Source organism: Agelaius phoeniceus, chromosome 11 (genome assembly GCF_051311805.1).
Source record: "Agelaius phoeniceus isolate bAgePho1 chromosome 11, bAgePho1.hap1, whole genome shotgun sequence".
Taxonomy (NCBI): domain Eukaryota; kingdom Metazoa; phylum Chordata; class Aves; order Passeriformes; family Icteridae; genus Agelaius; species Agelaius phoeniceus.
The window spans coordinates 9,567,543-9,591,493 of NC_135275.1; the positions used below are offsets into that span (position 1 = coordinate 9,567,543).

General features: G+C 38.4%; 1 protein-coding gene across 6 annotated transcripts in view; it reads left to right on the top strand.

Moving 5' to 3' along the window:
- Positions 1–23,951, top strand: part of CACNA1D (calcium voltage-gated channel subunit alpha1 D) — a 169,190-nt gene that overhangs the window by 124,348 nt on the left and 20,891 nt on the right. For 4 of the 6 annotated variants that reach the window (XM_077184756.1, XM_077184753.1, XM_077184754.1 and 1 more), the window contains exons 30-41: positions 2,509–2,592; positions 2,923–3,006; positions 11,225–11,263; positions 11,678–11,806; positions 12,535–12,600; positions 12,985–13,076; positions 14,350–14,509; positions 15,687–15,814; positions 15,919–16,015; positions 17,172–17,274; positions 18,304–18,405; positions 23,446–23,576. In XM_077184756.1, coding sequence (XP_077040871.1) covers positions 2,509–2,592; positions 2,923–3,006; positions 11,225–11,263; positions 11,678–11,806; positions 12,535–12,600; positions 12,985–13,076; positions 14,350–14,509; positions 15,687–15,814; positions 15,919–16,015; positions 17,172–17,274; positions 18,304–18,405; positions 23,446–23,576 — 1,215 coding nt within the window. The remainder of the gene's footprint in view (positions 1–2,508; positions 2,593–2,922; positions 3,007–11,224; positions 11,264–11,677; positions 11,807–12,534; positions 12,601–12,984; positions 13,077–14,349; positions 14,510–15,686; positions 15,815–15,918; positions 16,016–17,171; positions 17,275–18,303; positions 18,406–23,445; positions 23,577–23,951) is intronic. The other 2 variants (XM_077184757.1, XM_077184758.1) reach the window with 1 other exon arrangement.

Genomic DNA, 23,951 nt, shown 5'->3' on the forward strand with positions numbered 1-23,951 from the left:
GACCGTATGTACAGCCTCCTGGTAGCCAGTTGTTGCTTAAACTTGTAATGATTTTCCATGTCGTTTTACATCAGATTTTTGTAAGAAAAAAGGAAAGATGGCTAGTAAGTGAATTGATCTTGGGTCCTTGCAGTGGTGAAAACAACTTATTTGCATGATGTTTATTTGCTGTGACTTGTCCATTCCTCCCTTTTCCAAAACCATCTTTATTTTCTCTTAGTTTTTTGTTTATTTGTATGCTTTTGCTTTACATATTAGTTTGAACAATATTTGTCTATACTGATGGAAAAGGTTTCATAAAATAAATAAATAAGTGTGTAAAGTGTTTTAGCTGTATTGAATCAAAATGTGATTTTTTATTTCAGTGCTTTATCTTGTAGCATGTCTAGTAAAGTAACTTTTTCTGTAGCTGAAATTATCCTTTATTTGGAGGACCTTTTTTGGTTCCCATTGTAGAGGAAGATGGATAGCACAGCTCAGGATTGTGCTGATTATGTGTTTGCTGTTTGCCAATAGTCTCTTATTTTTTGTATATATAGATAGAAATATTGCTATTCTAAAATCAAGGAAGATGCTTAGAAATAAGGAGTGCAAATGATCAGGAAGAACATGATGAGAGCAGCTCCCTTTAATTGGTTGGCAGCTGCTAATCTCATTAGGATTATAAAATTCAATATTGTTGGGCGATTCAGTGTGATTCTCAGTAAAGCTTTGGGAATTGCTTGTTCCCATGAGCAGGAAGGGTAAGGAGGGAGCAGCAGGGAATTGTGCAAGAGCTCTTAGGAGTGAAGGCATTTCCTCAGGAGGCCAAATCCAAGAGCACTGGCTTTTTGCCCAAAACTGGTATTGATGGTTGATCCCAAAGAACCAGAGAAGTGCAAAGAGTTGTAGAGATAATACTCTGATCAATTTTCCTCTTTCAGCCCCTTCCTTAGACAAAGGAATGATGGAAAGCATTAGAAACATAATGAGCCTTTCCTGACCCTGCTTCCTCTCCAAGAATGTGGAGCTGTTGTCTACTGTAGCAGCTCTCTCATAGTCTCCAAGAGGAAATTTCCAATCAAAAAAAGCCTCTTTTCAAATATTAATGTACTCAGGTGCATTACTTTAAACTGTGAAATTACTAGAAATTCTAACAGTTTAAAACCTTGAAAAAAATATCAGTCCAATTCTAAAATCGATTTTGGAACCGATTTTTCTTTTCTCTGCTAACAACTCATGTAATAACTTAAACTACTCAGCTAAAACATTATCTTAGAGCAAACAGTGTAATAAAAAGTGTAACTAGCTGTTAGGTTAGCACGTTTGTAATTTTAAGCTTCTTGCTAAATATATTATTTTAGAACTTCAATAGTGGCTGAAAAGTTAGTATTTTAAAATTAATTACCAAGAAATGTACATGTACAAAATGTACATTCCAACTTTTCTCATTTAATGCACATTCCTTAGTCATGGTAGACTGATACTTTAATACATTTGAATGAGGTATAGGGCAAGTTCAGTAATTTTTGCAGTTCTGGATTTCTATAATAAGTAGGAAGAAGCCACATGCTACAGAAACCTCTGGTCTCCATAGATATCTTAACAGTTGTATTACATCTTGACTTGTTCCACACTGGAACCTGCCTGGAGGATTCTTCTGAAGAACCTCTGCTCAAATGTGCTGTTTTATGCCCATAGTCAGCTAATTGCATAATAGATCTTTATAACCCTTTGCAGCCATGTCCCAGGAACACACATGGGGGAAATATATTCAAAGGCATAAAGCATCAGAAGAGTGGTGAAGCAGTTGATTAAAATGAGTTTTCAGACACTGGACTGGCTGCACCAACCAAAAGCACTAAGAAATTGTTCAGGTTGGGTTGCTGTGGTTCACTGGCTTCACTGGCTACAGAATCACCCTCTGACTGCAAATGTGGGATGAGTTCCTATATTAGACCTAGTTTATGAACAGAAGATTAAGTCAGTTCTCTAATCTTTGTGCACAGTTTCACATTAATAACTGTGCATGTTTAGCCAGTGATGAGACATGACCCTTTGAATATTTTTACCAGCCACTTAGATAAGACTATCACAAAATCCTTGATGATAAGGAGGTTTCAATTGGCTTGGTCTTGCAGAAATATAATAAAAGGGGCCTTGTTGTCCTCATTAGGGTATTTATGCTAGAATACTTCAGCCTTGCTAGAAGCCCAAAGGCAATTTTGGATGATGGCTTGCTTGCCAGCATCGTGCTTATCTGATGGTGTGTTCTGCATGTGTAGAGTGTGTGTATGTCTGTGTGTGTGTCTGTACATGTATATATATAATTATATATATACACACACATGCACATATATGTTGCTTTTCCTTCAGTAGGCAATATTGTTTGGTTTTTGTTTTGTTTTCTCATTAGACCACAGGTTTTGTTTAACTAATTTCTGTTTATGCAAAACTAAACAGAAGTATGCAAATATTTGACATTTCATGTGTAATCACAAACGTTTGCACCCTGCCTGCTCTGTTCAGGGCTATTTTAGTGATGCCTGGAATACGTTTGACTCCCTCATCGTTATTGGCAGCATAGTAGACGTCGTTCTCAGTGAAGCTGATGTGAGTATATCCCAGCTTACTTTCCCCAGTCCCTACTTCTCTTTCTCTGTCTCCCCACTATTTCCATCATCTGGACAAGTCACAGATTTTGATCTGATGTTTCTAAAGTTTTGAGTACAGACCAGTCATAGGTCAATTATGTTGATATGGGAAATAAATAGCCTTTTTTTTCTACCAATCTTTTTTAGCTATGAAAGGGAAAGTTTAGATTGTATAGTGGTACATCAGAGAAGCCTAGAGTGTTTCTGTGTTATAACACTGTCCTTTTCTTCTCTTTTTCTGTTTGTGTTTTTCTCTTGCTCTCTTTCTGCTGAATGCTTGTCCTAACAGCACTATTTCACTGATGCATGGAACACTTTTGATGCCTTAATTGTTGTTGGTAGCGTCGTTGATATTGCTATAACAGAAGTTAATGTAAGTAGCAACTGTTCATGCACTAAAAAGTAATTGCTGTCATCAAGAAATACAGAAAATGTAAACTTAATCCCAAAAAGGTCCTTTTTTATAAAAGTATGTTTAACCCTGGAATCAAAGACCAAAATACTGATACAGATGTTTGTATAAGCTGCTGTTATTTATTTATATACTTGTATAGTTGCACACAGCACAGTGAGACAATAAAAATTGTTTTTCTATATATGCACAGAAAATATTTAGAAAAAGGGATTTAAGCTTATGTTTCTATCTTACTTGAAGCCCATTGCTTTTTGTAATCACTAATGTGACCAAAATAATTCAAGATTCTGTAAGTTTTCAGTGGCTTGGTTTAACAAATGATGATTTATTTTTCTGTGAGAGTTTTGGGTTTTGAGGCCGTTCATATCTCATGAGGTTGCAGAAGAAGGCCACATAGAAAGTCAGGCTTTCCATGCTGTGCAAAATAGAATGTTTAATTTTCCCCAGTCCTTTTGTTTTTATATCCTGCAGTAAGTGTTTGGAAGTTTGAATTACTCTTAAAATACTTGGAAAACTCCATAATTTACCAGAATTTTGTCTGATGGCCATTGCACATAATAGGTGCAACAGATTCACCTTGAGGTTGCTTCCTGGTCTTGTGTTAAACTGTGAGAAACTCATGACTGACTGACATTTTGGAAAGAAAATGGAGGAGTGATGAGAGAACATGGGAGTAGAAGAACTTTATCCTGACCTTTAGATTTCAGACTGATTTTTCTCAGTTCTGTGGGGATGGATCTTCCTGTGAACTGAAGGAAGGGTCAGTCAGCCCAGAACTGCAGTGTCCCTTTGAGACTTTTCTTGAAGTATAGTTATTCTTCATGGAGTTCATTTGTAAAAGCTGCCTCTGATTTATTTTGATTGGTTTTTTCCCCTCTGTTTTGTTTACTTTAGGGTTTGTTTTATTTCCCCAGAAAAGTTTTGCATTTAGACTTACAGCTCAAGTGTTTGCAATTTACCCCCGGTTTCCATTCCCAGTAGTACTGGTGTAGGTGAGCACAGTATTTGAGGAGAGTAGAAGCACCAATCATTTAGAATAGCTGTCCCTCATAACTGCAGAAGGTATTTGACTGTGAGGAGGTTGAGGGATAGCTCAGAGGTGCTTCCATGACCAAAGCAGATGTGCTTGTATTCAGCAGTGTTACTCCTGTAACTCTGACTGAGCTGTCAGCTGGGGAGAACGCTGGGATTCAGCAATTCCCACAGCTGTCTTGGAAATATTCTGGAGACCAAGTAACGATGTCCAAGATAAGCACACAGCACAGTCAACAACCAGCACTGCCATTTCTTAGGTTTCATTTTATTCTCATGAGAGAAAATATGCTCATCTTTGATTTCTTTTACTTTTGCACAGCAGACTCTCTGTGTACTAAGCATTGTCTGTTTCTGGTCTTGCCACTTTTCTGTGCTTTGTTTGTGCAAGTCAAGAATCTATTATGGTTTCTGTATATTTGTGGCCTTGATTTCCGATTTTCAACATGAAACATTTAATGTTGCAGAGTGTGCAGGGAAATTTCTTAGATTTTTACTTTCATTGTTTTGATTCTACTGAACTATTCCTACTTGAGTTAGTTGAGTGTAAATTTCCGTCATCCAAATCCAATATTTCAGAATCTTTTCCTCAGTATTTTTTTCAGCAATCTGAATTGTGCCATTCCACCTGTATTTGTTATCTAAGGCTGGCAGTGATCCTGGGAAAGCGACATCTCTGTTGAGATGTTAATGAGACTTTGTTTCCGATGGGATTTCAAGCACGGTTGAAACAGCACCTGTGAAAATTCCCACTATAGAAACTTCTTGAGCTGAGAAAGCTCAGCCTTGTTTGAGGGCTGATTTGGAGCAGGGTAAATCACCAGCACTGACAGAAAATCAGATCTTGTCACAGCTCTAACTGTAGGGGCAGGACCATCTAGGTTGAGCAGTGCAAGGGAGACACGAGTGTGAATATTTCATATCCCCAGTGTGAAGTAAACTTTGCTGTGGGATCAGAGATGGGATTGTCCTGTGCTGTGGAAACAGCTCAGCCTCTTCCTGACCGTGCACTGGGGATGCTCAGGTCCTGTGCAAAGGCCAGTGAGCTCTTCTAGCCCACAACAAGTTTGCATCTGACCCAGTTTTTACAGGAGAATGGATTGGACTGTCTAGGTACAAACTGCCTTGATTTCAAATATTCCAACTATCAAATACCACCTATTAATATTTGAAATATCATATTAATAATTCCTATTATTATTCAAATATTTCCTATTAAATACTGGAAAATAAATGTCATCTCTTTTATTTTGTTAATTTTTTAACCTTTTACAAGAATATATATGCTTCCCTGAGGCTGATTCTTCTGATCCAGAAACCTCCTCACATAATCCAGGGAACTACTATAGTTTGAATATTTTTGGTGCCTGTGGAATTCAGTTGTTAATGTATTAAGCAATTTAAAGGATTGCTGAGCATTCCCAAGGGCTGGATCAGTGACCAATTCAAGAAATGAACCACCTCAGAGCAGCATATATTTTGGAAATAAAATGTTATCTATTATTATCTTTTTAATTTACTCTTTCATTTAATATCCCTTTCTTCAACCTCCTTCTTTTATGAACCTAATTGGTTTTCATGTTCATTTTATTTTTAGAAATTTTTAGAGGCAAGTATATATAAGTAAATATACATGTGGTAGCAATAAAAAATTAAAATCACTACTAAAACCTGTAAAATTACTTCTGGGCTCTGTGGCCTTTTGTTTTCAGAAACTTTCACATGTCATGCAAGATCTTGTGTGGTCATGGAAATGGTTCTTTTTCAATTAAAAATGCAGAGTAATGATTGGCAGACACAAAGTGTGGTCAGTGCTGTCTGGGAGAGGGGGTAAATAACTTATGAGAATGAGAGAGAAATAAATTGGAAATAAAATCTGAATAAATAAGTTGTTAAAGGAAATAAGATACAAGTTTCAATCTGGCCTGACTGTATAGAAATGATCTTATTGTCAGCTCAGAAGCCATTTGGATGACCAACACTGAATGACTCAGAAGCATGATCACATTGTTGCAGTAGTGGTTGTGAAGGTTTTAATTCACATTTTTTATTTAAGTTTCTTTTACCATTCATGTGCTGCCAAAATGTTGAGAAAATAACGGAGAGTTCCCTTTCCTCATCTTTTATGTAAATTATTAATGACATCTTTATAGGAATGATTTTATTCTTGACATAAAAATCCCTTCAGGTTTTCTGCTGAAATAGGGCTTAAAGGAACAGCATTTGTGTCTTCCTCCTGAGCCCCTCAGGAAAACCCATCTGCCCCAAATCTTGATCTTGTGCTTGTGTGGAGGAGTGGAGTAAAGCCCCATGTCTGCCTCCTGTAAGAGTCAGGATTCAGCTTTGAACAAGAGCAGTCCAATTTAGTTTGAGTGCAACTTTATGCACCCCTATCATTTGTTAGAACTTGGGTGTTGGTGTTGGTGCTAGTAATTTGTATTTTTGGATACTGTTGATAGATTTTGTAAACTTCTGCAAACATCTCTCTTTTAGGCTTAAGGGTAGCTCAGAAAACTGTGTTCTCATACAGCTTTGCTTTCATTAGTGTCAAGTCTTAGTGCAATATCAAATCTCTGCAGTGTCATAATATCTAATTTGGAGCCAGAAATAATTTTTTATTAGTTATAATATAATAAAAAATATTAATTGTGACTTTAGAACTTAAATACATATTTTACAGTGGAAGAGACACTTATAAAAAATAGTTTCAGAAGTTTCTCACATTGACTTAAAATTTTAATGAATTAATGTCTATGGGCATTTGGTTCATGTTGAACAGGGAATATAGAGAGCACTGATAAGACAATGAAAATGTCTTGCTCACATCTGAATTGCAGTAACTATTCTCTGAACAAATTGTGTGTGTTTATGCACATGGACTCACAGCACATATTTCTGGAGATATTTTGGCAACCTGAATGTTTTGCTATAAATGCTATTGTCATCATGTGTGTTTGTCATTCAGATGCTTCCTTCTTTGATTATGGTGATGAGGACATTATCATCATGTGTCATTTGTTCTGACATGCTCTTGGACCCTTTGGCACAATATGTAAAAAAGAAGCTTTGGACCAGCACCATTTACTAACATCACTGGTTTTCACCATGTTTATTTTTTGTTTAAGCACAGAGTTTGCTTCCAAGGCATGATCCAATCTGTTTCACACTGTTCACAGTTTGACACTGAAGTTCTTTATAGTCAGGATGTTTATTTTTAACATTTGTTGCAAACATTTGTGTAACAAGGAGTTCCTGTTTAGGAAATGTGCTAAATTTTTCATAAGCAGCATTAGTACTTGACCAAAATTGGTAGCAGGTTGCAAACATTTTCATCAGTGAGTCAGAAATTTAGACTGATCATTGGTTATATTTTTTGGAGGATTGGGATTGTTTGAGGAAGAAAACTGTTGTGTTGCACTTCAATTAAGTAAAAAATTAAAATCATATATCACTGCCTATTTGAAGTATTTAGGGGTTGGCTGTGAAGTGCTTTGCTGCCCTGGGCTCGGGTGTGACTGGTCCATGGCTGACAGAACAGGCAGAGCCACGGGGAGTGCCTGTGCTCACTCCCCTCGCTGCAGGGTGGCTGTCAGTCCCAAGCAGGGAAAGCAGAAATTGTCCATTTATTCCAGCTGTGACCATTGCCAGACTTGTAGCAGACAGAAGCACACCTGCCATCTTAGGAATCACACAGTTCCACTTTTTGGGGGACAAAAGAATCCCAGTAATGACCAGCCAGTCCCAAAGCGTTTGGGACCAAGCAGCATTGGAATGATTGGTGGAAAATGAGAGCAAAGAGGAGGCTGGAGGTAGATTGTCTGACCACAGGGGATTTTATTTACCTTATTGTCAGCAGATACCATCCCTCTGCTCAGCCTGTCCCCCTCAGTCTCAAGCCTATTCTTAGACTTCCCTACATGTACAAACTCAAAATGTGCCACCTTCTTAGGTGTGTGTGTGCACGAGATGTCTCTGGGGCTGCAAATCAGGCTGAGTGCTTGGGCACTCTGGTTTTCCCTTATCTGTAGGAAGCAGACACTCTGTTTTTGTCAGTCTGTCTGTTATTGTTGCTGAAGATTGTCTTATCTTTAGCTCAGTTTCCCAGATCTGAGCATTGCCTCATGCTGGATGGACACACGTAACCATTAACTAACTTTGTCTCCCAGATGAGCATTTCCTTTATAAATGAGTATGAATAATGTTTTCTTTTGTGGTGTATCACTACACTAGCTTCATTAAAATTGGTATTAGTAAAATAAACTAAGCTGCTGTATTATCAGAGGGAAATGCCAAAGAGGATAAAAATTAGATACACCCTAAGATGTCAAACCCAAAATGCTTGCCCAGTGATGAACACTTTCACCTTCAGTAGGAGAAACTCCTCTTGTTTCAGGAGTTCATGTTCTTTGTTTCTAGATTTATCTTCACCTTGGCATTATTGTACAATTTGCTTTTTGTGAACAGAGTGTTTTTATTTTTCATTACTGGCCTGCACTTTCCAGTGTCCATAATTTGTAATTTCTTGCATATGACATCCTAGCACACCCCAGCAGCATCAGATCAGCCATCAGAACCAGGCAATTGGAACTTCTTAGTCCAAAGAAGCTGAGGAAGAGAGATTTGTGAGGGGAGTGTGCATTGGGCAGTCCTGGGCATACACCACTGTGCAAACACAAGTCCCTTCAGTGACCTCCTGACAAAAAATAAAATGAGGGATCATCATTCCAGAGCAGCTCCAGTAGAGCTGATCACATAGGTTGGGTAATCTGACCTCTGCATTTTTAAAAATGAGAATTAAGTAATTACTTAGAGAGTTTTATGTGGAAAGAATTTTTTTTACTGACTTTTCCTTTTGAGATATTTTTGTTCATAACCAAGTCATAATGCAAACTCGTTAATTTTGCATTTGGAAAAGTGATTAAATGAAAACATGAAGGACCAAAGTATCCTTTTTCTGGTGTCATCTATCCCTTTATATATTACCATCCTAATACTCATGCTAACTTATTTGGGGCCCCATCCTCCTCCCATAAAACACAGTAGGAAAAATTCCCAAATGCCAACCCTAAAATTTTATTTCATTTTTTTTAGTGTCAATTTGTGATGATACTGTAATTTAATCTGATCTCTATCTGTCAAATACTATGTTCACTTTTTGATCATACAAAATACCAAAGCAAATTAAGTAATTTGCTCACTATTTAAGAAAGTATCAAGCTCAACCTGAGTCAGTCACCAGAGATTAATATGACATTTCAGGCTTCATCTGCAGAAGGTGTAATTAAACCTTTTTTCTTTCAAGCTTCAGACCAAAAGGATTTTTTTTCTGTGCTAAAAGTCAGTAGCAGTGTGGGTCTGTGTGCACTGGTGCAGGTTTGGGATTAATTTAGGTAGGCAGCTTTGCAAGATTGCTTCCATGATCTGTGATATTTTGACATTTATGGTGTTTGTGATAATGAAGTTTTCCTTGATTAGATTTTGATGATTTTATTTCAAATTGTTGAAATATACAGAGAATTTCTAATGAAGCAGTTGTCTTCCCTTAGCAGTGGATTTTCCATCTATTTGATATAAGTTCTTAGAAATTTTAGATGTTACAGCCAGTTTGACAAATACTCTGCTTGCTGAAGTTTAATAAGGAGATCTGGGTTTTTGTTAATTTAATGCATAAGTTTATTAATAATCCTTTATACAGTTAAAAAATTATTTGTTTCAGAATATATTGATATCCTGGCAGGGCAGTAATTTATCCATACATAACTGTCACAGAGTTTAGAAAACCATTATTTTTACCTTATTTCCCCCAAGTGATGCCTTTATATTAAAGAAAAAAGTAATAGAGAACACAATTAGCATTTTAATAATGATCTGATTTTTTAAAACTACTACCTCTTGTTGCTTTTCTTTACCATAATAAGTTTGCATAACATATTTTCAAAGGAACCAGCTCCTTTCTTTTCCCTTCCTTCTCCTCAAGTGTTATCTTGAGTACCAGCAGCCTGTGAGATTTGAGTAGGTGGAGGGTGGCACTGAGTGTGGCTGGTGCTGGAGCAGCTCTGGGCTGGCACTGTGTTCATGGCTGCTCTGAGTGACAGGAATTGTTGAAAGGTGCCTCTTTAAAAGGAGGATATTTTAGGCAAGAGGGTAAGACTCATCACTGGGATCTAACATCCAGAATCCCTTTTTTTCTAGTGCTATAAATGTTTTTAAAGACACTCCAGTTTTGGAAGAAGCTGCTGCAAGTTTGTCATTGCACAAGCAAGCACAGAACTTTGGTCCTTTAAGCTTTGCTGCCTGCTCTGAGAAGTGTGTGACCATTTAGGCTCTCAGGAAAGCTTCTTCAAAATCAGAGAGAACAAAAGGAGAAAAGTGAGATGTTCCTCCCAGCACACACAGTTTGGAGCCTCTCTGCTCCCTGTAGCTGCTGAGGGCTGCCCAGACCTGTCCCAAAAGGATCGATCAAATCCTGATCCCTTTCTCCAGGCCTGGTCCTGTTCCCTGAGCTCAGGGAGGGAATTCAGGAGCTGCCTCCCTGCACCGCTGGGGCAGGCTCAGCCCCCAGGGCGTGGGGCTGAGAAATTGATGTCCCTTTTTGTCCTTTGGGCCACTGCAACACCCAGAGCTCATCACTGAGTCACCTCAGTGAATTCACTCTGCTCTCAGGGAGCTCCTGCTGTGCTAGCAAACACAAATTACTTGCCTCTGGTGAGATTCCAGTGATGGAGCCACTAATCTTCAAAAAGGGCAGAGTAGAAAATCTCCTTGACAGGCTAGTTTGGCCCCAGAGTTTTGTTCTTCAGTTTTAGGTGGGCTTCCTGCTATGATTTCATGCAACCTGTGAAAATTGATGGCTAACTTTTTTTGGCCTACATAGGAGCAGATCTTTTATTTTGTATTTACTTTCCATTGAATCTTTTGAACTTATTTTATACCAGCAGTTTTTATTATGAGTCAGCCAACATTAACAGATAAGAGGATGGTCTAATAAGGGAATTAATGTTTTATTCAGGACATATATTGAGTTGAAAGATGTTAATTTTCATTTAGAAATTAAAATGTTCTTAGTTTTGCTTATGGTTAAGCTAACTTTACTTTTTTTATATTTTATTTGATTTTAATATTTAATGTTCTTAATTTCTTAAAGCCAAAGCCAACTGAAACAGTCACAACTGATGAGTCTGGGGTAAGATCAGTAAAGTGACCCCAGTGGTTTTACCTATACTTGAGTTTATTCTTTTTACCATGTCTTTTTTCCACCAAGTTTTTCTGTATTTTTCATTCCTGTCTGACTGCAAAGGTGTTATGCAGTGGTTTGCATCCATTGTCAGTGTTCTATTGGAGTCTATTACAAACAAACCCAATATGATCCTATTAACAAACCAGAAAACTTGGAAATGCATGTGGTGTGTGAAGCATTTCTACAGGTCCTGTGTTTTCAGCATGTAATTTTTCCTTTCATACCATGGTTATCAAGGTGAACAGGCTCTTGAGACATTTCCAACTCTTACCTCTTCCACCTTTGCATTTTATGTTGTTTTTCTGGAAGTGTTGCATGTTTGGGTTTGTATTTGGTTTGACTTCTCCTGATGCTCTTCAGAACTCTGAGGACAGCGCTCGCATCTCCATCACTTTTTTCCGTCTCTTCCGTGTGATGAGGTTGGTGAAGCTGCTGAGCAGAGGAGAAGGAATCAGAACATTACTCTGGACATTTATCAAGTCATTTCAGGTTAGCACAAGTTATTTCAATTTGCTTTATAATTGCAGCCATTTATACACCAAATTTTAGGAAGCAATACCCTGTAGAATGCAAAAATATATTTTTAAGTTAATATTATCAATAATGATATATTGAAATATATTTGCATACTAATGCCAAAATTATTTTCACCAATTACTTCTGGGAGTCTAAGGGTCATTCTTTGTCATTTAATATCAGCTGTTACTGTGAGGTTTTGATGATACTTCTGGAAAAATATTTGGCATATTTAAAAGAGATGTGATAGGTTTGACATACACAGATTTCATGCTTCCACACATTTTTATTAGATGACTGGAAAAGAAGAATTTAACACATGTTTTACATGAAACCAATTTCATAAGTGAAATAGATACATGAATCATTGCTCCTGGAAACTGATGAATGTGAAGTTAATGAAACTCTGTAACTGTATAGAGCAAAGTATCTTTGGGTTGTCAGAGTCAGTAATGAAAGTAAAATTAAAAACACTAAAGATGATCCTTCCCTCTGGATTGCTGGCAGAAGTAATTTAAAATACAATGAAGCTGGTATGCATTGCATGCAGCAAAGTATTAAGAATGACAGGTAATAACATTTTAAGCACTTGCATAGGAAGAAAAACCTTGGAAAAGTCTGTGTTGAACCGAGAAATTACTTTTGCAAATTGAAATAGAAATGATGGTGTGAGATTATTAAAAGAACCTGTCCCTTTCTAGGCCCTGCCTTACGTTGCCCTTCTGATAGCCATGCTGTTCTTCATCTATGCTGTCATTGGAATGCAGGTAATTAAAGATTTTTTTAGCACTAAACAACAGTACAACGTGTTTGAGACTTGTTGCTTAAGTTGCTTATTGAAACATCCCTTTGATAGTGGTGCTATGTGTAAGGCTGAGCTTTCAGAGTAATGGAAAAATCTTTATTTGGCTCTTGATTTTCTTGATCAGGAAATTCCAAAAGACACAGGAGAAGAACTTGCTGTGCTGCTTTTTTTTCCTTGTTTATGTGATAAATTTACTGCACTTATATATATATAATGAAAAATCTAAAGCGCAATGCAAGTTTTTTGTGAAATTTCATGCATCCTGAAGGAAGTTTAGATTGCAAGGTCTACAGCCTCTGACAGCACAGGTCACTGGAATGAGAGTCAAAATTCTGGTTTATTGTAGGTATTTGGAAAAGTGGCCATGAGGGACAACAATCAAATAAACAGAAACAACAATTTTCAGACTTTCCCCCAAGCTGTGCTTCTCCTCTTCAGGTGAGCAAACCTTAACTCTCACTCAGTATATACTCACTCTCCTGAAATACACATCCCATTTCACCGATCTATGAAAAATGTGCAAAATGTGTTTGCAAGTGAGAATCAGTTCAGCTCAACGGGCACCTCCTGTTTGTGCTGTGTGCTGAGTGTCCTTTGGCACAGAGGGTTCCAAGGGGGTGATGCAGAGCCAACTCCTCCCAGCTCCTGTGAAACTCCTCCTTTGGGCAGCACTCAGGCACAGCCCAAACCTATGGCCCAGAATCAACCTGCCTGAGCATGGGGAAAGCTGCAAAAGGCTCTGCCCTTACTGGTGGTATCTTTAGAAGTGCAACTTGTGTGATAACTTGGAGAAATTAAAAATTATTGCAAATATAAAGAAATAAACTGTTCTTTACATTTGCTGGAGAGGGTGTAACTTGCAGAAGGGAGATATGAGATGAGCCATAGGAGAAGCTTCCTGATGGTGAAGGCAGCTAAATCCTCAGGGTGGGGGGGGATTACAGGATTTCCATCTCTGGAGAATTTAAGAAGAAGGCAAACATTTGCCAGGAGTGCTTCAAAATGTCCTGGAGAATGTAAGGAGAGAATGACATGGGACAGGGATGCCTCTAAAGGTGACAACCTTGAGCTGTCTTTGCCTGAGATTCTGTAATTCAGCTCCTGTGCATTGTTACTCATCTGGCTGGAAAAACTGGCAGGACATTCCTGACACCAAAGGCATCACCCACTGAGATCTAAGTCACTTTATGCCTTTGACACCAGTAGTGAACACAGCTAAAGATGTCATAATTATGTAATTGTCTTTTAAAAATTTGAAACTGTGGGACTGCACATAGGCTTTATGCAACTGTGAAAAAAAAAAACGATCACAGAAATTAGAGAGAGGCATTTCTTCAAACACAGGGGAAAGTTCATCTTTTACAAATATGTACTTTGAAATTTTATGACTGATCTTCATAGACAACACTGCTTTTGTACACAGTAACTCCAGTGCAGTAAGTATTTAACTTGTAAATCACAGTTTGGGGTTACAGTTTTTATATGCAAGCCTTAGTACATTATCTTATAAAATGTGTCTGCAATGTCAGATTATGCTTGTCAGTTCTAAAACTTGCTCTACACTTTTCTTTAATTAGTTCCTTCTCTGAAATCTTCATAGTCAGTCTTCACATTTTTGCTTGTATACATGTGTACAGAATGTAACAAATGAATTCATTTTGAATCCATCTTGATCAAATGATGCTGAATTTATCTTTGTGCTGTTATGAAGGTGTGCAACTGGAGAAGCCTGGCAGGAAATCATGCTGGCATGTTTGCCTGGAAAGCGCTGTGATCCAGAATCTGATTATAATCCTGGGGAAGAATACACATGTGGAAGCAATTTTGCCATCATTTATTTTATCAGTTTTTACATGCTCTGTGCATTTTTGGTGAGTTTAGCTTGTGCTTATTACAGCAATGAGCTTTGGCATTTTGCTTTCTTCTGAATGAAGAGTAGAGTGTTGAGAATATGACTGAAAATCTCATATCCAAAATATTTTGGCAAGGTTATGTTTTCTCATACAGAGTCTTAAATACTATATTTTCTACCAATTTTTTACAGTGAGAGTGGTGAAACACTGGCACAGGTTGCCCAGAGGGGTGGTAGATGACCCCCATCCCTGGGAATATCCAAAGTTTGGTTGGACAGAGCCCTGAGCAGCCTGATCCAGCTGAAGATGTCCTTGATTGTTGCAGGGAATTGGTGTACATGACCTTCAGAGGTCCTTAGCAACCCAAACTACTCCATGATTCTAAATTCCCATGGTGGTGGTTTCTTCTGACTGCACACATGTGCAGGGTGGTTGGCTGAGTGAGCTGAGTTAGCAGTCTTTTCATAGCTGTTATTTCATGCATTTCTCAGTGGTACCATTAAATATTCATTAATAATGGAGCTGCAATTCCCATGACTGAGCAGTAATGCTGTTTGTTTTGTTTAAACTTAGTGGAATTTGGATTTGCATCTCTACAAGTGTCCTCATGTGTGGCACATGAGAAGTGAACAGTAACCTTTCACCCTAATCTGTGGCAGAAATGGATTATTTGCTATGAAATAATAATTGAAATATGTTTTTCCTCATTGCAGGTGTCTGGTATAAGCTGATTAATTTGTTCTATTCACAGCAATTGTTTCCTTGCAGAAGGAGAGTGGTCCAACAAAATTCTGTGAACTGATGTAAACATGTGTTCTGTTGCTCTGTATCACCTTCTGTGTTAACAAAATGTATTGACATGAAATTGAATCCTATTCCTGAGACACACACTGTGTCATAATGTGTGCATTGAATCCATTCTTCAGTTTGATGTAGTGGGATATGGTAAATCAAGGAAGAGAGACAAAACTGTGTTGTAGCCTATGTCATAAGATGGAGTACTCTAAAATACCATGTTCTTGTTATGTCATTATTTGATAGACTTGCATTTAGTTAAATGCAAATATTTTCAGTGATATTTGATGATATTTGCCAACAACTATTGATTCACTTGAGTTCTTAAGCTAATACATATTGAATTGATAAAAATTCAAAATAATCAAGGAAGATTGTTCTTAATTACTATTTTTTTTAGATTATAAACTTATTTGTGGCCGTCATTATGGATAATTTTGATTATTTGACACGTGACTGGTCTATTCTGGGCCCCCATCACTTGGATGAATTCAAAAGAATATGGTCAGAATATGACCCTGAAGCAAAGTAAGTTAGACCATTTCTCTGACATCATTTATTTGGTAAAAACAAGCAGAACAGGGTGCATATTTTGGGAGTGGATGTTTGTTCACTGATGTGTGTTGTTCTAGGGGAAGGATAAAGCACCTGGATGTGGTGACATTGCTGAGAAGGATTCAGCCACCGCTTGGTTTTGGCAAGCTGTGCCCTCACCGAGTGGCCTGCAAGGTGGGTTCCACCTGATTCTGTCTGACTGCAAGGTGACAGAGCAGGCTGGAGTGAATAACAGTGTGTAACCATACGTAGCAGCAAGTGAGAAGAGAGAAAATTAATGGGAATTTAAAATAATATAGGATCTTTCAGGCAAAATGTGTAATTTTGATGAGGATTAATGGCATTTTAATGTAAAAGTTGAAATGCAATACAAAGGAGCTGAATGATTGTTACATTATTTGATGGCTTCAGAATTATGGATATTGAGATTTTAGTGATTTCATTGGGAATAAGATCAAACCTGTTAGTTGAAGGACTGATACAAAGTGCTGTCATTTGGATTCCTTGTATATCTGTTTTCTAAATAGGTAAAATTGGCATGTAAACCTCTGGGCTGGAATTCAGTGTCACAAGGCATACTTAAAGCAAACCTCTATCTGTCTATATGCTAACATCAATTATTCATTGAGTAATGCTTTTAAACTAGAATAGAAGAAAATCCAAGTCAGACATTAGGAAAAGATTTTGATGGCTGAAATTGTGTCCTTTTGGCAGTCAGGGTCACAGCAGTGCTGCTCTAGGAGAACTCTGGTGCAAGGATGGGCTGACCCAAAGAGAAAAGCCCCTTTCACAGCAGTTCTGAGTAGCTGGCATAAGGTGGCATAACATCAGTGAGGAGTTACTGAGGAATGAATGGGCTGGGACAGCTCAGACCTGGTGTTTTATGGAGCATGAGGAACCCCTGGGGAGCTGGGACACGACTGCAGCTGGAGTGCATGCCCTCAAATAACTGCTCAATAACCCTCAAATAACTGCTTTTGTTCCTAGTACTGGCACAGTGGGACTCAGTCAAAAACTGGGCTTTGGTGTTTGAAAGTTAGCTCATTAAATAGCTCAAGAAATCTTCTGTACAGTTTTAACATGTATAAGCATATATGTCATGAAAATCAAAAAAGAAGCAATACTGTTCTTAATTGCTGCATATTATACACAGGTAGGATGGAAAACTCAACTTTGTTTTGAAGAACTTGCATAATTTATATTCCTCTCAGTAATACTATTCTTTAAACACATCAGCTTTTCAAAAATTAACATTACAGGAGTTTGTTGTTTTTTTTTTTTTTTCCAAAGAAAGCAGCATCAGCATTTGTTTTCCTTCTCTCATTTTCAGAGGTTAGTAGCCATGAACATGCCACTGAACAGTGATGGGACCGTCATGTTCAACGCTACTTTATTTGCTTTGGTTAGGACTGCTCTAAAGATAAAAACAGAAGGTAAGGTTCTTCACTGTAAAGCCTTCACTGCCCTTGTCAGAAAGCACAGTGAGGAAAAGTAATAATTTATTTCTTTTGTTGGATGTGAATAGGGCTGCCTGGGTCTCACTGAATCTGATTTGCTTTTGGGTCATGAATTGTATTCACTGTTGGTAGGAATGATTTTCTAGAAAATGAAGGGAAGGGAATAGTGAGGCCAGAGCCCAAGATACCTCAGAAATTATTCTATGTTTTCATCTGGTCAGATAAAAATGTGCAGCACTGGCATAGCAGGAGTTCTACTGCAAGAAATGAATGAATTTCCCTTCCTGCCCAAATAAGGTGCTCCTTCCTCACTGCCTTTTAGCTCAGAGCCTTGGATCCCACCGTGATGCAACTTTTGCACACTTGAAAACACCATTCCCAGTCTGGTCGAGGCCAGTTCTGACTGGGTTCATTAGATTTCTCTCATTTACATTAAAGAGGGAAATGCTTCAAAAGGTAGTGGGATGTTGCAAGATCTTTCTACTTTTACACATTTTTCAAATTTTTTTGCCATCTTTTACTGCTTTCATTCTGGTAGCAATAACAAACTTAGATTAAGGCCCCTCAGGCATTGCTGTGTGAGCAATGCAAGAGGTGAAACTGCTCAGTACTCAGTTATTTGAACTTTCAAACCTGTACAACTGAGTAATTGCTGTGATTAAGTAAATAAAGGCTCAGCTTTGCCTCAAGGAAGAAGTGGCTTGTAAGGAAAAAGTCATCACTTTTTGGACAATTTAAGCAGAAGGAGTGACAGAGTGAGGCCAAAGTTTGGAACTCACCTTTGATCTCTGCACTGCTCCAGAGCTGGATTTGAAAGCACCAGGAATTTCCTGTCTTGTGCCCTTTTTTCTCTTTAGTTGTGGCATTGTTGCTACATCACATAGCATGGGCTTGCATCTCTATCACAGTCTTTCATTGTATACACCTAATTAATATCCAAAGGATCATTCACTGCAGCTGATAACCACAATTACCATCCTCTGTTTTGCCATTTCCTTGCCACAGGTAACCTGGAGCAAGCCAATGAAGAACTTAGAGCAGTCATAAAGAAAATTTGGAAGAAAACGAGCATGAAATTACTCGACCAAGTTGTCCCTCCCGCTGGCGGTCAGTCCGATAAACTCTGCCGTGTGCTGTTCTCTGTGCTTGTTGGTCTTTCTAGAGTGTCAGGAACCAAAGGAATAAAACTGCTAAATTTTGCAATTATGATGTAATTTAAGGACAGCAAAATAATAGCAAAATAAATATTGAGACAATGATATCCTATTGCAATAGACAATATATAGAGGACTGATAAGTGAAACTTAGATCCAAGTGAGAGAGAAAGGAAAATGTTATGCTTATTTTCTTGCTTGAAAAAAAATACCTCATTAGACCTAAATATAGACTTGATTTCAAATCATTCAGCAAAATAAACTAGCTTGATTTCAATGCATTGAGCAAAACATCATGTTTTGTACTATGCTACATTAAAGCTTATTTGCTTGTATATGTTGAATACTTCCGGGAGGAAAAAAATAAATTGCTAGCCAAAAAAATTTTGCTAAATTAATAAAGCAAGAAGCTAAATTATCTCAGTTAAACTAGTTTAAACCAGAGCCATTCCACAAATGATGGAAATGGTTCAGAATCATGCTGATAAGACTGAGATATCAATGTGGCCCATTTAAAGAGATATCTGAATTCTAATGACACCAAACATTTGTGAGAACTACAAGGCACGTTTATTAAATATTTTTACGTGTCATAAAATGACATGTCAATATCTCTCTTTGTAAATATATATATTCTGATATATATATATTTAGCCTTTTTCAATATATACATTTTTATTAATTCGCTGTAGTGTAGGTTTAGGTGACTGTTTTCTACTTGCTTTTTCAAGTTTTAAAGGTGCAGGATCTGTCTCACTGTCACTCACAGCCAGGGTATATTTACCCAGACATCCAATCCTCAGATTCAGTATAATCCCCTGGTGTTTCTTGAAGTTTATTTATCTTCACAGCTTAAGGCAGCTCCCAGGGCTGCTCAGACCCAGCCCCTGGCCCTGGAAGGGGATGCTGGGTGCCAGGAGGAGGAGCACAGCCTGCACTGCTCTTGGCATCACTCAGCAGCAGCTCTGTGGCTGGAGGAGCCAGCCTGTTGGTGGGGTGGCAGCTGGATAATAGTGTGGATGAAGCCAAAAATCTGGATAAATTGACTCTCCAAAGGGGAACTGATACTGCACATTTAAAACAACTTTTGTGTTCTACTCTGTTGTTTTTAGCCTTACACCTAAGTGCTTGCATGGCATAGATGAATCGCTTTGTTATTGTTGTAACTCTGTGCTTGAGCTTTTTCTGCAGCCTCTGTTCCTTTCAACTATGAGTCTTTCCGAATATTCTGAAGCAATTCTGTTTTAGGGTGGTGGCATGGAATTAGTGTTGCCTCTTGCCAACTTTATTCCCCTCCATTTTTATTGAAATAGAGACGCATGCTTCAGAATAGCGAGCTCTGCCTGCCTAAATCAATCTGACAAAGAACCTGTACAGATGACATTCCTAGAACTAATCCCACCTAGTGATTCACTCTTAACTTCAGCTTCATTTCATTGCTGAGTATAAGCTGTGTATTTATTTTCAGCTATACTAAAATTCATTGCTAAATGTTTATTCTGCAAATGTAGCTCTTCAGTGTAGCTGGAAGGCTGAAAAGCTGGATGTGCTCAATTGATAGGAAATAGGATGGCTTTGGCAACCCAGTATAAATGGGAATGTGTTGGGAGTTCCTGCAGATTTATGAGTTTTCAATTCCAGTTTACTTTGTTCCTCTGTAGTCCTTGTTATGATTTACCTTAAAATTGAAAATATTGTAAACCACCTAGACAAAAAGAGGAATACAGCTATTTTACAGTCATATGCCATAGGAGTGTAAAATAGCTTAGTGTAAAGTAGAAATTAGTTTTGATGTTTAATATTCAATGGAAAATTGTCTATGAATTAACACCAGTGACAGCTGATAATAACAATTTCCCAAGAGATGGAGAATTCTCTTCAATATTATAACCATTCAAATTCAATATGTTAAATTACTCACACTTAAAATTATTGAGAGGTGCAGTTTATAGCAGTTTGCTCCAGCATTACTTGTGCTGATATTATTGAATGCTGGGTCCTTGTGTGCCAAGGCCATGTCTCCTGAACACTTATTTGCTGAGCAGAATGAAAAGAATCCATGTAGTAGATGTTTTCCCCCCTTGGATTATAAATAGATGCACTGGAGAGAAACAGTTAATTTTTAGTACTGATAAAATAACTATTATTATAACTCAATGAGACTGTTAATAGTTAGCAACACATTTTCAGTACAGAAAGGTGAAACTGCTTTCCAGAAACATAGAATATCAGTCAAATGTTTAATGAATGAATGAGACTAGAGAGTAAGAGAAATACATAAAACTCACTAAGGACTCACCTGCATTCTCTAAACTTCCCAGTCTCCACCTGCAAATCCATTTAATGCTTCCTAGTCCCTTTTGCCTCTTCCAAGAGCTTCGTTTTGAAAAGATTGCAACTGCTGTCACTAATTGTAATTAGTGATTTGTCTGTTCTGTGGTCAGTTACGCTTAGCTGCCTTCCTATAGCTGTCTGTACCTGGCTATATGTGTGTGACCCAGAAAAGAGAGCCAAGGATGGCTCCCCTTGGCCAGGCAGCAGCTCCTGTGTGCTCGTGTCTTGAGTGTGCCTGGCTGTGCCTGTGACATGGACAAGCACTGTGGGGACACAGCCAGCCCTTGGCACAGTCCAGCAAACTGTGCCTGTGACATGCACAAGCACTGTGGGGACACAGCAGCCCTTGGCACAGTCCAGCAAACTGTGCCTGTGACATGGACAGGCACTGTGGGGACACAGCCAGCCCTTGGCACAGTCCAGCAAACTGTGCCTGTGACATGGACAGGCACTGTGGGGACACAGCCAGCCCTTGGCACAGTCCAGCAAACTGTGCCTGTGACATGGACAGGCACTGTGGGGACACAGCCAGCCCTTGGCACAGTCCAGCAAACTGGCAGTGCCTTTGTCTGATGTGCTTATGGGAGTTGGTGCATGTTGAGAGTGACCAGTCAGGGCCCTTCATTTCTGCACCCTGGTGTGTCCCAGGTGCTGTCACCAGGCACAGTCAGTGGCAGGGCAGTGTGGTGGCCTGATGTGACCATGCTGAGTGCCACCACAGCAGTGTGTGTCACAGCCAGTCTGTCACTTCTGTCTGCTTGTTCCTTCTGGGAGCCATTTGCTAACTCACTTCCTTAAAAGTTCTGTTCAAGTACTTGGAATGAAATAGTCTGAGGGATGGGGAAAGGCTTTTCTGGGGAATTAAACCAGAGCTATGCTGCAGATCAGTGGATTTATCTAAACTAGGGAAGGCAAGTTTGCATTACATGCTGTGCAAGAGATCTCATCCTAATACAGTGCTCCATTAGTCTCCTGAGGAGCTGCAAAGGAAGATTACAGGTGAACATCAAAGCAAATGTTCACAAAAAGTTTATTAATGAGATTCATGGAGTCAATGAAAAAGGTTTTTATTGCTGAGATGGAATCCATAGGCTGGTGAGCTTTTCTTGTGTGGTGTTTTTGATATTTCCTGCTAGTTCCTCCTTTCCTGGCAGGAACTGGGGGGCTCTGACCCTTGAGGGGTTGTCAGAGTTTGGCAGAGCAGGCTCTTTAATATGCTAAGATATTTTCTGCAACAGACTGGTCTCCCAACCAGTATCTTTTGAAGCAATTGTAACTATTTTTGTTTTGATATATTTAAATACAAACTGCTGAGAGAAGACATTCTGGGTGCATTTTCACTGTAGTTAAAGCCTGTTGTGCTTTCTCACATGCATACAGCCCATTTCAGACCTTATAATGAGAGGAGCTGATTTTGCATGGTAGAGGCTTCATTTTGAGATAAATTTCATCAGTGAGGTAAAAATACATCTAAAAAGTATTGTCCATGGAATGGATTCCCGACCCTCTTTGATGAGAGCAAATCACTAAAAGAAGAAAGTCAATTTAAATTACAAACCCCAGTTATTACAGGTAAAAATAGTGCTACAAATACTATCCTTAGTGAGATAACTTGGCACATATTATTGATAAGATAAATGGACTCTTTATTTTAATAAAATGTTTTTAAAAAGCCCATATTTCTAATAGAGGTGTGTTAAAATGTATCTGGGCTTGTTAGATTTTCATGCTCAGTCAAGCCATGACTGGACAGAAGAACAGTTGATGCCTAAACCACACCAGCCACTCTTAGTGTGCTGCAGGAACCAGAAATCCTGTGGCCAAAATCTACATCTGGATACTGAAAAACATGGGGAGAATGAACAGTACAGCAGGAAGGGGAGTGGAACTTCATTTCAGATAACTCTAGGGAAAAAAACGTGTGTGACAACAAAAGCAATGTTTTTGGATAGAAAACTATTTCTGGTTTTCTGGCAAGCATTAGTCACTGAGAGATCAAACTTGCCCAGCTGAATGATTGAATGGACTCATGAACAGCCCCATTCATTCTCAACCTGCTATGAACCAGGAGATTCTGGTGTCCTCACAGGGCACCTGCCTTTGGAAATGTTCAAATTTGGACTTTGTTCACAACAGTGATTCTGTAAAAATGCTGCATTTTACTGCCCTGGCTGTTTGCCTGTTGTTTGAATTGTATAAAATTCACTGATGGAAGTTATTTCCTTTCAGCATTACAGAACTGACACAATACATACACAGACAAGCAAAATTGGTTCAGCAGGGGCAAAAAAAGGCAGAGTCACTCTTATGAACATCAATGTATGTCAGACATAGTACAGTTTATTAAATCTATCTTCTCTAAGTAACTAAAGCCAGTACTTAGCTTCCATGTATGTACAAACGTGTTTATGGTTTTGGTAGAAACTTAGAAGTACACAAGTCTTGGTAAAGTATTGAATTTTCTCTTTTATTAGGATGAGTTCACTTAACTGAGCAAAGCTGCTTGCTGAAACATTGCTTTTGAGCCCCTGCTGGGCTCCATTGTTGGAAGCATAGTACCTGTTGCACCCATCACATTTCCCCCCAAATCAGATGTGAGTGTACAGGCTATTGATCAATGTGCTGACTTGGGAGAGATCTGTCTGGTCTGTTCATTTAGATGATGAGGTAACCGTGGGGAAGTTCTATGCCACCTTCCTGATACAGGACTACTTTAGGAAATTCAAGAAACGCAAAGAACAAGGACTGGTGGGGAAATATCCTGCGAAGAACACCACCATTGCCCTGCAGGTGATTGTTTTATGTTTTTAACTAACCATTTTGTGAGCTTGCTTGAAATAGCAGGGAGATGAATATTGGTGATTGTGCAGTGCTGCCAGGATTTTATTTAACTGGGACACTTTTGGCCCTTATCCATCAGAAAAGTAAAAGCTAATCCTGCTGTTCTGTCTATAACAAGGTAAGTGCAAAAACTTATTCTCTATGGATTACTCAAACAGTAGCAATAGTTTTGAAATTTCTTAGCAAGTCTAGCAGGTAAATCACAGTCTAAAGTTGCTGATTGCATATTGGATAAATAAAGTTCTGAGCTATCATTTATGTTCTTTGTTTTGCTTTAACTGTTCAATTCCTTGTGTACCTGAAATGCTACAAGCCCATTCTCAG